Here is a 16228-nt window from a genome sequence, read left to right as displayed (position 1 = left end):
AATTAAAATTAATAATTATTATTTTATTAAATAAAATAAAATTAATTTATAAATAATTAAGTAATAATTTTAAAATAATTAAATAATATTTATATATTAATTTAAAACAAAAAATAAAAGAACTAAAAACTAAAAAAAGAAAAGGCAACGGATGTCGCCACATCCGTTAACGGATGTAGCACGTCCGTGGAAGAATTTTTTCTTCAACGGATGTTGACATCCGTTGAAGAAAATGGGTGGAGGTGTAGAATATTTTAAAATATAAAGGATAGTTTTGGAATTTTAGAAAAATGTGGTGGTACAGGGAGCAAAGTGGGGTGGTGTAGGGAGCAACTCTCAAAAGAAAAGGAGAATATTATAACTTATGAGGGTGTAAGAAGAAAACTAAGAGGTGAAGGAAGTAGCGGATTCATGGATTAAGCCCGCAAAAAGTAAAAACAATTTAATGGATTAAATCCAAAATTATCTTTATTTATACCAAATTTTGAAATAGAGTCTGTTCACTGTGAGATAGATGAATACCCCTTTAACCATCAACTTATTTTATTATACAAAATTATATTTATTGTATTATATTATAAGATGATAATATACGTAAATTGATTAAATTGATATATTAGAAAAAAATAATAAACATAATAAAAAATAAAAGAAAAATATATATGACAGTTTTATATCAAATATTTTAAAATAACGATTATTTAAAAAATCAGTTAATAATTATACTTTGTCAGACCCATTAAAAATCCACCCAAAACCCCAGCTGAGTGGAAGACAAGTATCGAGGAAGGGAAGCTGGAAAACAGAAAGTGGGAGACAGGTGTGAGCAGTGGAGTGGGCGTTCGGTTTTGACAGTAGGAGTAAAACTCTAAGTTTTCAAAAATTCACGTCACTCTCTGCATGCAACCATCTTCTTCAACCTTCTAAAACTCCATTCTTCTCCTCCTTGTCTTTAAGATTTCTTCATCTTCTCTCTACGAAATCTTACTCTTTTCTTCCTCCGATCATCAAACAGACCACACCTGATCGAGGGCGTTCGTCTGAAACGATCAGTTTTCGATTCTGAGCTGGTAAGTTCATCTCTCCCTCAGTCGTGTGGTTTCCTGGTACATGCAAACCAATAGCCATATCTGTGAGCGTTCGGTCACGTTAAGAGGTAAGGGAAGCTTATATAATCTGATTTAGATTCTTGCTTTGTACGGATGCATGTTCGTTGATTTTTGAATGAATATGAAAAATGGTTGTTACTGCATTGTTGTATGAGGAACTGGAATGATATTGTGTTTGATGATTTGGTTGATGATGAAATATGGTATGTCGTTTGCAAGTATTGATGATTAATAAAAGCTATGAAATGGGTAAGGATGTTGTCGAGAGTCAGTATTGATCGTTCAATTATACCAACGTTCGTTCTCAGTAGCGTTCGTTCTTAATAAGTGTTTGGAATTAGACCATGTTGTCGAGAGTCAGTATTGACCATTCAATTATACAAGCGTTCGTTCTCAATAGCGTTCGTTCTTAATAAGTGTTTGGTATTAGACCAACGCTCGTTCGATATAGTGTTCGGTTTTCTTGTGGACTCGGTTGGAACTGGATTCTTTTATTTAGAGAGAGTTCCAGTTGAAGACTAGCGTATTTGTTTCGTTTTGTAATATTTGTACTTAAGCGTTCACCTAAGGATATTCATTCCTTGGTATTTGATTATAAACTTCAGTATATCTATATGTATTTGTATATTTTGTTCGTTCTTGAACATTAGTTAAATGATATCTTATATTTATCAAGCCTTTATTCTATAAATTAAGTAGTGTCCGGTCTTACACAAAGCGCTCGTACTAAGTAGTGCTCAGTCTTACACCAAGCGCTCGTACTAAGTAGTGCTCGGTCTTACACCCAACGCTCGTACTAAGTAAGTGCTCGGTCTTACACCAGGCGCTAGTTCTCATTTCCGTAATCTATCTTTATAATAAGAGCGTTCGTCCAAACTCAATAGCGTTCACTTTCTACAGTGCCCGGTCTTCGACTGACATTCGGTTTCCTTGATGTTTAACTCATTAAGAAGCTAAGTATTTATTAGCGTTCGGTTTCTTCATATGATTTCGTCAAGTGCTATTATTTGATGTCCTACAATATCTGTCTTAATTGGTTTCGGCCTAGAGTCTTAGTACTCGGCCTAGGCTTTACGGTGTTCGGTTTGAAATCTCAAGAGTCAGTTCATTAAATTGGCTCACTTGGAAATAAAGTTCGATTCTATTGATCTCTGAGAAGTATTATTATATTCGGTCCCTTTCCCTACAAGTGAGTAACTCTCTCGATTTGATTAGTTTTGAGTTGGAGACATCTCGGTCTCACTCCAAGTATGAATGTGGATAAAGCTAAGCTGACGGTTCATCCTGATATTCCGTGATTACTCGTTCTCACGTAGAAAAGGGTAAGTCATGTGTGGGAATGACAAGAGGTCCTAGTCCTTATGATTAATTTGGACAGATAGGACTAACCTCGGGTGGCAGCTGTTGAGGGTATCCCAGTTACTACATCACCCGGTGCACGAACGTCGTAGCTACACAGAATTCATACAGTCCGAACAGTCAGAGTCTAGTATTAGGCTTTGCACGAAAGAGTTAATGATTTTATCTGGTTTAATTGATTGTGTGAAATATATGCTGATACATGAATTAAATTACATAAGCTTACCCTATTTTCCTGTCTTGTTCGTTTTGTACGTTCGGTTATTGTCCTGTCGCAATGATCATGTGTGTGGATGTGAGCAGAAGGAGAAGAGTTGCTGGAAGAAGCGCTAGAAGAAGAAAGTTTGGTCGAGGTAGAAGTTAAGACCGAACAGTAGAACCGTTCGGTCAGTAGTCAGTTTAATTGTACGATGACCGTTCGATCATCTTTTACCTTTTTCTTTTGTATGACCGTTCGGTATAGGTCTTTTGTAAACCGTTCGGTCTAGATTGCTTATTTGTACAGTTTTAACTTTCTCGTTATTCTGTAAGGTCATTCGGCCATAAACGTACGTCCTATCTTTTGTAAGACTGATATGTAATATTATTAACATGTGATTATTCTATTATATAGTTTTATACTGTATTTTTGGAAGTTACATACTTTCTTAAAAATAAATTAATAATTATATTATAAAGAATAAAATGAAAACAAAAATTATATAGACAAAAAAATATCTTCTTTATATAAATATAGATTTATAATTAATTTAAAGTAATTTATTCACGAGATTTCATTATCTCAATAAAATTATTCTAAAAATTAAAATTTAATTTAACTATATATTCATAAACATTAAAATCTTGTTTTATCCAAAAAGAACCATTTCCAATTATTATAGGAAATTGAAATTCACAAGACAAGTAAAGTATGAAGTTTTTATTCATTAGAAAAATTAAAACAAAAGGGACAATTCGAACTAAAAATGGTTTCACATATAAATTTCAAATTCTTTTGTTATTTTCATATCAGAAGCACAGAGCTAGGGTGCGCGGCTAACTCCTCAACAACACTGTTCTCTCTCATTTTTCGACGAAGATAAAACTAAAGAATTTTCTTTTTAAGAGCGAAAGAGAAAGGTTGGAGACGAGAGGACGCGAGAGTCTACGGACTTGGTGGAATTCCTTTTGGAAGAACAAAGTTTCCAGAGGAACAAGAAACAAAGAGCAGTTGCCGATAGAACGAGTGGGTCGCCGATAGAACGAGAAGCTAGGAAAAAAGAAAAAGAAAAAGGGACGCTTTCAGGTATGGGGATCTAATTTTGTGTGTGTTTGATAGATGCTATCTGTTAATGATTGAGTTTTCTCTTTGTGGATTATTGGTTTGTGTGAACATTCTGAATATGATTCTGTGTACTGTTTTGTGTTACATTGGATACTGTGATCGGGTGGAAATTGTATGGAGAATATGATTCTGAAATCGGTAGATTGAAAATACAGGTGCTGTTCATTCATTTTCACATGACTGACGTGAACTAGTTAAAAATATGATATTTTTTTAATGTGGTTGTTGTTCTGATGATAAAAGAGCCTGGAATGTGGGGATTATATGAATTAGGAATTTATAATGTTGGTTTTGTCTGGAACCGTGAGTGTAAGGGGGAAAACAGCCAAGATTAGATACCATTCCTTTATTATGAAAAAATTCAATATGCTTTCTTTGCACTAGGACTTTTCCTAGTATGGTTGACCAGTTTGTCTGTAAACTCTGGTTTTTGATTCTGGATTGGAATATTTGTTTTTCCTTGGTTCCTGTTAATATTGATTGGTCATAGTTTTGCACGTCTACAATGTCTGTTTTGACACTATTAATATGTTAATAATGTAAATGATGTTTTTAATAGAACTTAACTGTTAAAATTTTGAGAAGTCTGGTAATTTTCCAGAATCTTGTTTTGAATGAATTAAGGGGTAAGTTTTAATTTGGACAGAGGGTTTTTGATTAGTTCCAGTGAATGAAGTTTTTTTTTGAAGTGTTTAATATAGAAAATATCTATTGGTTGGTTCAGTTAAATACTTTGATTAAATTGGGGGTTAATTGTACACGCTTTAAACTGGCGATTTTGTGAAGAGGAAATTAGTTGGACAGAAGTTATTTTGGAGAAAATTACGGGTTAATTAACTTGAATGAAATAAGTCTGTTGATACACTTTTGGGTGAAAACTTTAAAGAAACTTTGACAGGGTTAGAAACTGAAATGGTATGTTCAACAAGGAAAGATGTCGGGTATGTTCAATTTTTCCTTAGCGATCTTCTTAGTTGGTTTATGGATGCTACTCTCTGCCCCTTGAGATTTTTTTTTTCAATATTTAATAGAAATACCTATCATGTTATTGTTGTCTGAGAATGGTTTTTTCCGAATGGTAAGTTTGGTAGTGAGGATATACATACTAATTACAATGTCTGTCTTAGTTGTGTCTTGCCTTGAGGTTCAATTTGGTAGTTTCGATTTTCGATTTTAACGCATTGATGGTTAAAACTGAAATAGTTCATGCTGTTTAAATTAATTAATTGGAGTTGGGTTTTGATGTTGAAGCTGGATGGAGTATTTGTTCCAATTTCCACTGGATGCATTCCTAACATGTTTGTGTTAAAAATGAATGAAGTGAAATATCTACAATGGTCTACTATAGTTCCGGGCAGTTTTGGCGTTTTGTTGCGGCATTTATCATTGGAAGTTATTTTTGAAAAATTAAAATGGGTTAGAGGAACGTGAAAGGACTGCTTGTGTAGCACTGCTAATCAATTTAACTTGATTTGCGGAGAATTGAATGAGAGCGCCGCCCCCTTAGTCTTGATTAGAAATTAAGGATGTGAGGAAAACTAAATGTATAATATATTATATATTAGTATGAAAATAATTCTTGTAGATGCTGTTGGTAAAACTTGTTCGCATGATTCTAATATTATGTGTATTGCTCTGCTTCTTTTTTCTGGTAGCTTTTCCTCGGTGAGTTTAAGATTCTTGTATGGTTTCTACTGATTGTTTAGAATACTTTTACTATGTAGTGAAGAGGTAGCTGTTGCAGCCAGGCACCTGCTTCCATTCCTGGTGAGCCCACAGACATCATGACTTGTGCTGAGAAAATCTCTGGCTTACAATTGTCTTGCAAGAGGTCTTCAAGAAAGTGCCAACATCATTGAGAAGCATGCTACACAGCTCTGCGTTCTAGCAGAAGATTGTGACCAACCTGGTTGTGTGAAACTGGTGAAGGCTGCAATGTTAGCGTTTTGACAGTTCCAAGTGCAAAAGGCTAGAGATTTTTAAGTGTGAACACTTTGGAAGAGTTCGAAAACTTAGCAAAAGAGGAGGTTTCAAAAGCAACGGTCTTGCTGTTCCATTCTGATAGAGTATAACACAGTTGTAGTCCAAATAAGAGGTTTTTTTTATTGAGAGGGAAGTGCAGTGAGAAAAATGCGTCGTTTGATTTTGGTTTCATCACGTTCAAATCTACTTCCACCTTTTCAATGTCAAACCTTATCCACAACCACTGTCACAGAGAGGCCTTTTCCTACCCCTCCACCTCCCGATGAGGCCACCGTTCGCCAAACGCTGCTCTCCTTCAACAATGATTGGAAGCAAGCCTTGGAGTTCTTCGATTGGGTTGAGGAATCTCACTCCCACTGCAACTTTCGCCACTCCACTGACACTTTCAACCTCATGCTCGACATCCTGGCCAAGTTCTTCGAGTTCGACCTCTGTTGGCACCTCATTCGCCGCATGCACTCCCGCCCCTCTTCTCCCCCAAACCACACCACATTCCGTGTCATCTTTAAGCGCTATGTTTCTGCCCATCTTGTCCAAGATGCCATCGACACCTTCCACCGCCTCCAAGAGTTCAACCTCAAGGATCACACCTCTTTCTCCCACCTCATAGACGCCCTCTGCGAGTACAAGCACGTCCTTGAGGCACAAGACCTTGTCTTCTCCAAAGACACGCCCATCGACGCAATTGGAAACACGAAGATCCACAACATGGTTCTTCGTGGGTGGTTCAAATTGGGTTGGTGGAGCAAATGCAACGAGTTCTGGGAGGAGATGGATAGAAAAGGGGTTCAAAAGGACTTGCACTCATATTCAATTTACATGGATATTCTGTGCAAAGCGGGAAAACCTTGGAAGGCTGTCAAATTGTTCAAAGAGGTTAAGAGGAAGGGTTTCCAATTAGATGTTGTGGTTTATAACATTCTCATTCGAGCCATTGGTCTTTCCCAAGGGGTTGATTTCTCAATTAGCGTTTTCCGTGAAATGAAGGAGTTGGGTATTAACCCCACTATTGTCACTTACAACACTTTGATTAGGCTTTTGTGTGATTGCTACAGGCACGAGGAGGCACTTACCTTGCTTCGAACCATGGCTCGAGATGGTTGCCACCCCACTGCCATTTCTTACCATTGTTTTTTTGCCTCTATGGAGAAGCCTAAACAGATACTTGCTATGTTTGATGACATGATAGAGAGTGGGGTTAGGCCCAGCATGGACACCTATGTCATGCTCCTGAACAAGTTTGGTAGGTGGGGGTTTCTTCGCCCGGTTTTTATGATATGGAATAGAATGGAGCAACTCGGGTGTAGTCCTGATGCAGCAGCTTACAATGCCTTGATAGATTCTCTTGTAGACAAGGGGTTGATAGATATGGCTAGGAAGTACGATGAGGAGATGTTAGCGAAAGGACTTTCTCCTAAGCCAAGAAAAGAGTTGGGGACAAAGCTGTTAGGAGGAGAATCTGTTGATTTATTGGACGAGTATTCTCAAAGTACCATACAGACACACAACGTTCCACTAGTCTAGATAATGTACTTCAGTGGCTTAAGGTCTAGTTTTTCAAAGATTCTATAATATTTTGTATTTTTGAATCTAGCACACTTTTGCTAATTGGACTAATGCTAGTCTTGGTTTTACATAGCGCAGATGAACTGGAAAGTTTTGTTGAACGATAATAGAAAGTGTTAAATGTACTTGATACAAAAACTTAATGCTCGTATATTTGACCAGACATCAGTAGAAGGGCACATTCCGAAGTTGAAGATATTGATGAAAGGTAAAAGCCATCCATTTTTGTCTGTCTCATAACAACTTTATTTTGACAAAATTGATTGCCTTTTTATTTGGTGACAAGTCAAATTAGAAAAGTTTCAAAAATTCTGTTTGCGCTTCAGTACGAGTGGAAAGTCCAACCAAAATGCTAGCTCGTTAGTTGAGAGAAATCCACTACGTAAGTTGACCTGTCCGATTTTTCCTCCCCTCCCTTTTTTGAATGAGAAATATTCGGGCCATGAATTTCAAATTGCTCCTACCGAATAGACATTACCACAATATTCAGAAGTTAAACCAAAATTTTGAAGTTTGCCTTGTCAGTGGAGATTTTCTGATTTTGATTTCAGATGAAATAGGACCCTACTTCACATATGGTGCTTTCTTTTGGAATGCCTCTGTTTTATTTCTAACTCTGTACTGCATAAATATAATTTTGAAATTAGAAATATATTAAAGATTTTATGACTGAATCACTACATTTTTTCTATAAAAAATGATATTAAAACTGCTTGACAATATTATTATAATAAAATAAATACGAGTAAACTATAACTTTCAAACTTTATGTGTTGTGAAAAATTTATGGAAATAACCACTATATTAAGTATATTAGCAAAGGAAAAAGGTTTCAAGACGTATAATTTTATGCTGAGGCACTGATAATGGTTGCTCGAAGTGACACAAAGTGAAGCATCATGATCTATTTATTCAATTCAATTTCAGGACACAATAATCATTCATCTGATTATTTTCAATACGAACCGTAATTTATTTTGTTTCAAAATTGAAGCATATTCATCTTCATTTTTAAATATACAAATACACAAGCTAATGTTGATGATATGCAGGCCATCCATGGGTGCAAGTCGGAGGCGTTGCTCCTGATAAGCCACTTGACTCTGCTGTCTTGAGTCGTTTGAAGCAGTTCTCTGCAATGAATAAGCTCAAAAAATAGCCATTCGAGTGAGTATCCACTATTTATTTGAGAATAGAAATACATTGCAGGTGCTCGAGAACTAGCTTATTTTATTGATTTTCCTTATAACGTTATCATTCACTATATATATTGACAAAAATAGTCTAGCTGATTAAGCCTCGGACATTTGAATTTGAATAATGTCGATAATATTGAACATTTTTGCCAGTTGAAGATAATTGCTCCATTCAAGCAGTGGTTTGACTTGCTGTATTATCCCTTATCAGGTAATTGCTGAAAGTTTTTCTGAGGAAGAAATTGCAGGACTGAAAGAAATGTTCAGGATGATAGACACAGATAATAGCGGACAGATCACTCTTGAGGAACTGAAAAAGGGTTTGGAGAGAGTGGGTTCTGTTCTTAAGGATTCTGAAATTGCTTGGTTAATGCAAGCTGTAAGTGCTTGCCTGCAATCCAAATTGGCCGTTCTATGTGCTACTGTTTCTTGTACTAAAGGACCTGTGACTATTTATGAACTATTGCAGTCTCACTCTCAGCTAGAATATCTCTTGCAGACGCCAGGTTATGTAAGTACATGCATGCACATAGAAAAATCGTTTGTGCTTCAAGGAGAGGAAACTTGAATGCCTTGATAAACAGTCTTTATGTATTTACAAATAATTTTTTTGCTGAATCTGTAACCCTTTTGTGGGGTAAATGGATGGTAGAACGATTTTTCAACACTTTAATTTTTATGATTAGGGTGTGACTTTGTTGCTCTTTTAAAATATTGCCTTTTGGTTCCCTTTCAAATAGCAACAATGAGAAGATGCCACATGTATTAGATGACAGCAGACGTTGGAATTTCATGTCTCCCTATAAATGGAAAAAAATTCAACGAAAATTTATGTGGTTAAAATAAACTAAATTAAATTAGTTTAATTTTTTTAAGTATCTCAATTATCTGAATTATTATTAACAAATATTCTATCTTGATTTTTTTTAATAAAATAAATCATGTTAAAATTGTGATATATTAGACTGATTTTATTTTTAAAAACGAAACTAATATAATAATTTAATATAATATTTTAAAATTATCCTTTTTATATAAATTAATAGTTTAGCAATAGTTCAATTAAAATATTTTCAATATCCTTCTTATCTTCCTTTATTCATCAAGCCACCAATACCTTTACCTAAAGTTAAAGCAAAATTATGTCTATAATTATGTTAAGTAAATAATGTCTAGAATTATATCCATAAAAAGGTTAATAATATGTCTTCTAATTAATAATAAAGTAAATAATTATAATAATATCTCAATAATTAACATACATCATTAACTTATATTTATCTTAGAGAAAGTAAGTATAACCTGAATTATTAATTTAAAAAAACGACTCAATCTATCACAAATTAATTATGAATAATATACATTCATATATAATAGTGTTTTTTTATTATAATGATTTATTAAAAAATAACATTATAAATATAAATAAAGTATTAATCATAAATAATGTCATGTTACTTCTCTCCTTTTTCATTTCTTTTACAATCATCCAAACTATCTCATTCTAATTTTATGCTTATTATATTGCAACTACACAATAGGGTTTTTCTCTTATCTTTTTATTTTTATTAGTTGTTGCACTTCAACATGTCACTAGAGTTCAAACTCATAAATGTGAGTCTTCACTTCAGATATTCGTCTTCAAAGTTTTAAGAACAAATTTGTTCTTAAAAATGTTAAAACCAGGTAACTAAAATGAATTTTATCATTTGAATATTACCACACACATAAAAGTTGTATTTGTTTACACATTTAAAAGTAACAGTATTAAAATGACAGTAAAAAATGTTGTAAATTCTTAACAAAACACGCATCCAAGAACAACATGTGAGGGTTTAAGAACTTTTGTCAGACAGGGTTCCCATCCAAGCGGGTGGCAGCATACCAGTTTGCTCATGCACTGTGTTAAACAAAGGTGGTAACATCTTGTACACATTAGCTACATCCTTCATTCCACCACCGACATCACTTCCATTTCCGCCATTAGTCCAAATACTAATCTTTGGCTCAAGTCCTCGAATGGCGTCTGCATTAGTCTTCGCAATCTCTTGAAACATCCCATTATTTATCATCAAGTAGTCCCTTAGATTACCATAGTTGCCTCCCAGTGCATCAAGAAGTGTTCTCAAGTATACCCCTTGGGCTTGTCCAATTGCCACAAGTCCTTCTGCCTCCTTTTTCTTTGCAAATAGTTCTGCCTCCGCTGCTTGTTGTCGACTGAAATATGCTGCCTCTGCCAGTGCTTTTTGTGCTTCTGCCTCTTTCTCCTTCTCAAACAGTATTGCTTCTGCAGCTTTTTGCTTCTTGTACAGCTCCCAATTTGCCTCTTGTACCTAATTTTAACACCCTTCAAATTTTCAATAACATTGAAGCAAGTAGAAAGCATGCTCTGAAGAAACTTATACAAAAGTGAACTAAGCTTACCTTGGTTTCGTATTCAACACTTGCTTTACTGAGGAACTCGGCTTTAAGCTTCTCTGTCCTAGTGAGAGCGTTCATCCTCTCAACCTCTCTCTGCAACTCGGCTTCCCTTAGTGCGACTGCTTTTGTGGCCTCCACTTCTGCCACCTGCGCCGTTTGTGCCCACACAGCCTTTTTCTTCGCAAGCTCAGAATTAGCCTCCGCCACCACCGCCTCTCGCTCATTCTCAAACACCTTCACCTCCGTCTTCACCTTTATCTCCTCCTTCACTCCCTCTCCATGCCTCTGCGTCGATATTATCTTTGTCTCCGCATCGATCCTCGCAGCGTTCTGCAACGTCTGCCCCTCCCTCGACTTGGCTCCAACCTCTCCCTTCATCCTTGCCTCTGCCACGTCAACCTTGGCTTGGTTGGCAGCCTCCATCTGAGTCTTCTGACCCAAATAAGAGAAGTACTCGTGGCCAACCACGTCCACCAGTTGCTTCACGTTGGCATTGTAGATGAGAAGCCCAAATTGGTTGAGCTCCAACTGAACCTTGTCAAACACTTCCTGTTTAAACGACTTGGTGCCTCTGAAAACATCCTCCATGGTCATGGATGCCGCAAGGACACGTGTCTCTCCCTCGATGATGCCCTGGACTAGCTCCTTAACGTGGTGCGAGAGCTTGTCGTGGGAAGAGAGAAGTTTGGCGTATTTGAGAAGGCTGTCGTGGTTGTCGACTCTGGGACCGATGGTGAAGACAGCGGGGAGAATGAAAGGGAGCTTCTCTGCGCTCATGGCTTGAACCTCGAAAGTGTAGTTCACAGGAGAGAGGTCGAAGACGCTGCATGACTGCCCTGGGAGAATCCATGCTTTCTTTGCAAGCTTTATGTCTGTGATTCCAACTCCAGTTATCACAAGATACTCTGATGCCTTTGCTACTCTATACATGTTTATATGCTTTTCTCACACTGATGTTTAAGACTGGAAAAGATGGATAAACCATGAGAATGAGAAGGAATGCTTTATATAGGCATATGAATTATACCTACATCTCATAAAATATTATTAGTTGACCTCACTAATAAGATACTTTTCATATCATCAATGGAAAATACTTAGCAACTTCAGATGAATTTGGTACGTTGGTGGGAAGTTACATTAAAACAACAAGTGGAATGTGAGATAGAGTAACAATGAAAAAACTTATTAGTTAAATAAAATCCTTAATTTATTTTACCTTTAATACTGAATTGTTTTATTTCCTTTTACACTTAAGATATTAATATTCTTTTCGTATAGAGAGAATATTTATTTTTTATTAGCTTTGAAGTTCTTTTCTTAAGAATAGTTAGTAAAAGTCAAAACAAATAAGAATAAAATAATATTAATCATTTAGTAAAATACTAATTGGAATTTGCCCAATACTTTCCCAACATAGTTTCGTCAAAATATAGATATGTACATGTGACGTCGATACACACGAAGAGCTGCGCAAGAAATACAAAAGGTATTGCCAAATATAGATTTTATTAGCATGTTGATTATACTATGTTTCTTCATAAGTTTATTTATTAATATTAATTGAAGTTGACAATATCGAAGGAGATCTCTTTACTCATGGCATTATAGGTTGAGTGCTTAACTAAACAACTTATTTATGATCATTAATGAATATCAATTCACTAATTAAAATTTGTACTTTGACCATTTTTTCATAATGACGTTTTGAACTTTTAACACACGACAATTAGAAACTCCAACCTGTAATAACAAGAAAGGCCACCTGTATTCCTATATGATTCCTAAATTTGTAGTGCATTAATTTTTTCAATGTTATTTACAATTCTACAACTTATTTTCGTTAATTTATAATCCGTATTCCTCTGACTCTTTTTATTTGTTTGTTACATTTTATTAAATTTACTTACATTGTTTATAATTATTGTTCTTTAATATAATTGTGGTCAACCACTTTAATTTTTCGATTAGCAACTTTTTTTACATATTATGAAATGAAAAAAATAAACAAAAAGTTGACAAATTCAAGAATGTATGACAATAAATTAAGCATTATTAAATAAACAAAATTCAAAAGAAAAAAGTATTATATATTTATGTCAAAATATAAAATATTACTAGTTTAAACAAACAGAACTTCCAGCTGTATCTCTATAAATATATTTGATTAATATATTTTCATAAAGAAATTATATTGGGAATATAATTTCTGAACATAAAGAATATGTCAAATTATATTGGGAAAGCACTCTTAGATTTTATTTTTTTTCTATTGGTCAATGTTCTTGGTTTGGATGAATTTCCGAGGTATTGCACTGCTAAATGATTCTGCTCCTCTTTTCTTGACCAACCATTTTCATATAGTTTTATTGAAAGATAGAGATTTCTCCAAATAATGAAGATTTCTTAATTATTCACAAATTAGGGGAAACAGAATCTGATCATTTTTTGTCCTCATACGTAATAAACTCATAATTACTTCTAATGACGGAATCTTGATTCCTGATGAAGTTTAAGAACCAAATCCCTCTCTCTTCCACATTTTCTTTTAATTTACATTTACGTCGCACCTCTCTCTCTCTCCTGCACACTAACATTTCTCCTCTACACCGCCTACCTCTGCTTGCACCTCCCTTCAGCACTTGTTGAGGCAAGACAGCATGAATTGTTATTTTGTATGGATTCATTGACATGTATGTCGTATTTTTCCATGTCATATTTAATTTTCTATATTTCTTTCAACGTGTATTTCGTTGTCCATGTGACGTTATTACATAGCAAGTACCTGTCAAATCGGGCTCGGCCTTTCAGGTGATTAAACGGAGGGCTCGGCCTTTCAGGTGATTAAACGGATTGACTCTAGTTACTTAATTAAAGTTTTTTAATTAAAAAAAATATAATATTTTTTTAATTTAAATTTAAATAATTTTTCTTTAAAATGTTAAATTCAAAAACCAATTCAAAATAAAAAATTAACATACAACTCAAATATAATCTAAAATCAAACCCAAAAAGCTAATAAATAAGTTTATAATATTTGTCGCAACCGGGATAAATATGTGTATATGAAAAAAAAATACCTTTAGAAAAAAACTTCAGAGTTCAATAAAAAGAGAAAAAGAATGGTGTGGAGGTAACATACATTTTTAGCTTTTAGTACTTTCCTCTTTCTTCTTTGATGATTGCCGTTGACAGAACTCTTACAAGTGAGAACCTATTTTTTTTATACTCTTTTTCTATTATTTCTGCATGCTTCTCTCTATCTTTTTTCAGAGTGCGTATTTATATACACACTGTAATATTATGGCAATTTTGCCTTAATTGTGAATTAAATGACAATAAAACAAAATACGAAAAGAAATGGTCTTGGTTGCCAGAAAACAAATTAAATAACTGATGCAACAAATTATATTAATATACTATTTTAGTTATTGCTTATAATTATTAGCATAATATTAATTCAAAGTATTACCATATTAAATTAACATTTCAAAAATATTATGTTTGGTATTAAAGTTATTATTTTATCCCTTTAAACCCACCATTAATTATTATTCTCTTATTTTTTTTATTATTTTTAAATATTTACTTACCCGAACGAAATTGGGTGTTGACAATATTGATAATTTTTGTGTCACTTGTACATATGTAAGATTAGAGTTTTCAATGGATAAATTTACAATATTTTGTTGTCTTTGAAACATATTTTTCTTTATTCTCATTTACAATATAATAAACAAATGTTAAATAATAATATTGAAACACAAAATAATAAATAATTAAATTAAATTAGGTGGATTGGTGAGTCAACTTGACTCACCACGTGTTCAACCCGTGTGAGTCGGTTTTAAGTGAGACGGGTTGAAAATTGGCTTGTATAAAAAAATTTCATTTTTTCAAACCTAACCCGGCCCGACCTTGTAGTGAGCTTCTTATTATTGTACTTTAAAAAAATGTGTCAGACAATATCTATAAAATAGATGGCGGTTGATAGAAAATTCTTGACATTAATTGCCAATACAAGTACTATATCCAACATGAAACTTATGGTTGGTGGTAAAGCATCTATTCTCTCGTTGAAAACTCATTGGATCTTCATATATTCATTAGTGCAGTAAGAAGAAATGACACCCGTTACTTTTGCTTATAGGCACCGGTTCTACAATCGAGGCATATACAGGCGAGGTAAAAAGGGGTAAGTTTTATGCCTCGGTTATGAACTGAGTCAAGAAGGATGAGATTATGTCTCAGTTTTTAGGTAACCGAGGAAGTAACGTATTTTTTTTCTTATTTTTTTCAACCTTTAGGATATTGATTCACTGTGGAATGATCTTGTTGATGTTCCCAAAGCTGGTAAACAACCATCCTCATCTCTTAACATTGCTTGTTGACCACTGCTACCTTCAAGCTTTCCTTCCTAATCACCACGCTGTTCAGTTCTCCGGCCAGTAAGCAAGGTAGCACTTTTCCCTTCTTCCTTCGATGGTCGTGCCCGTGCACTTCACCCTCAAACCCAAACCCTCAAACCCAAATCCCAAGCTCAAAGAACCCCGCCGAAAACACCGTCGCAACTTTTCCCGCTGGATCCCCCTCCCTGCCCTCGACGGGAACCGTAAGAAGGCATGCCCTCAAGAACCGCAAGGAGCCTCTCAAGAACCGCAAGGAGCCTCTCAAGAACCGCAACGCCTCTCATGAACCAGTAGCAAACTCTGAAAAGGCCAATGAAAATTCTAATCCAGCAAAACACATAATAATCCAATCATTCATACATAGTCCAAGTAAAAAAATATTGAACAGGGAGAGACGAGAATGAGGAAGCGGTGCCAGTTCGACTGAGGGGGCGGAGCGAGATCGCGTCCGGTGGCAGAGTGAGATCGCGTCCGGTGGCGGTTCCAACTGGTCCTGGGTTTGATGGATCGGATTGGGTGTCGATTGGTGGTGGAGTTGGGGTTGCGGGGTGGGAGGCGTGACGGGTTTGGGGGTGGGACGGGTCAAGATGAGGATGTGGCCATGGGCTTTGGGGGCGGAGACGGAGGAATAGGCTTCCGCGGGAGGAGGTTGGATGCAGCCATAGGCTTTGGGCGACAATAACGGAGCGGCGACATTGAAGGAGAGGTTGGATGCAGAACCTTCCCTTCGTCTAGGTTTTAGGTTGCATCGACGGAGGCGGAGGCGCGACGACGGAGGCGGAGGCGCGACGACGGAGGCGGAGGCGCGATGACGGATGCGGAGGCGCTGCGAGGGAGCGTGACGGCAAGGCAGCGAAGCGG

General features: G+C 35.6%; 2 protein-coding genes and 1 long non-coding RNA gene across 3 annotated transcripts; 2 read left to right on the top strand and 1 right to left on the bottom strand.

The window, feature by feature from the left end:
• Positions 1-3484: 3484 nt before the first annotated feature.
• Positions 3485-7492, top strand: LOC108332190 (pentatricopeptide repeat-containing protein At1g80550, mitochondrial). The gene is made up of 3 exons (XM_017567373.2): positions 3485-3753; positions 5517-7322; positions 7420-7492. The coding sequence occupies exon 2, from the start codon at positions 5923-5925 to the stop codon at positions 7297-7299; it is 1377 nt and encodes a 458-aa protein (XP_017422862.2). The 5' UTR covers positions 3485-3753; positions 5517-5922; the 3' UTR covers positions 7300-7322; positions 7420-7492.
• A 63-nt stretch (positions 7493-7555) lies between these two features.
• LOC128196293 (uncharacterized) lies at positions 7556-9340 on the top strand. The gene is made up of 3 exons (XR_008248420.1): positions 7556-7723; positions 8394-8508; positions 8749-9340. It is a non-coding gene; the product is annotated as an uncharacterized LOC128196293 (long non-coding RNA).
• Positions 9341-10224: 884 nt separating this feature from the next.
• On the bottom strand, positions 10225-12046 carry LOC108331164 (flotillin-like protein 4). The gene is made up of 2 exons (XM_017565805.2): positions 10962-12046; positions 10225-10870 (listed from the first exon to the last, which is right to left on the bottom strand). The coding sequence occupies exons 1-2, from the start codon at positions 11886-11888 to the stop codon at positions 10373-10375; spliced, it is 1425 nt and encodes a 474-aa protein (XP_017421294.1). The 5' UTR covers positions 11889-12046; the 3' UTR covers positions 10225-10372.
• Positions 12047-16228: the final 4182 nt, after the last annotated feature.

The sequence above is a fragment of the Vigna angularis genome, chromosome 4, assembly GCF_016808095.1.
Source record: "Vigna angularis cultivar LongXiaoDou No.4 chromosome 4, ASM1680809v1, whole genome shotgun sequence".
NCBI lineage: Eukaryota > Viridiplantae > Streptophyta > Magnoliopsida > Fabales > Fabaceae > Vigna > Vigna angularis.
The sequence above is the reverse complement of the archived record's forward strand: the minus strand, read 5'-3'. Positions and strand labels throughout refer to the sequence as shown.

Excerpts from the sequence above, each read along its gene's own strand:
- LOC108332190 (XM_017567373.2), top strand. The coding sequence starts at position 5,923 with ATGCGTCGTTTGATTTTGGTTTCATCACGTTCAAATCTACTTCCACCT.
- LOC108331164 (XM_017565805.2), bottom strand. The coding sequence starts at position 11,888 with ATGTATAGAGTAGCAAAGGCATCAGAGTATCTTGTGATAACTGGAGTT. Across the intron at positions 10,871-10,961 it reads GTGTTGAATACGAAACCAAG|GTACAAGAGGCAAATTGGGA; the intron begins GTAAGCTTAGTT and ends TGTTAAAATTAG.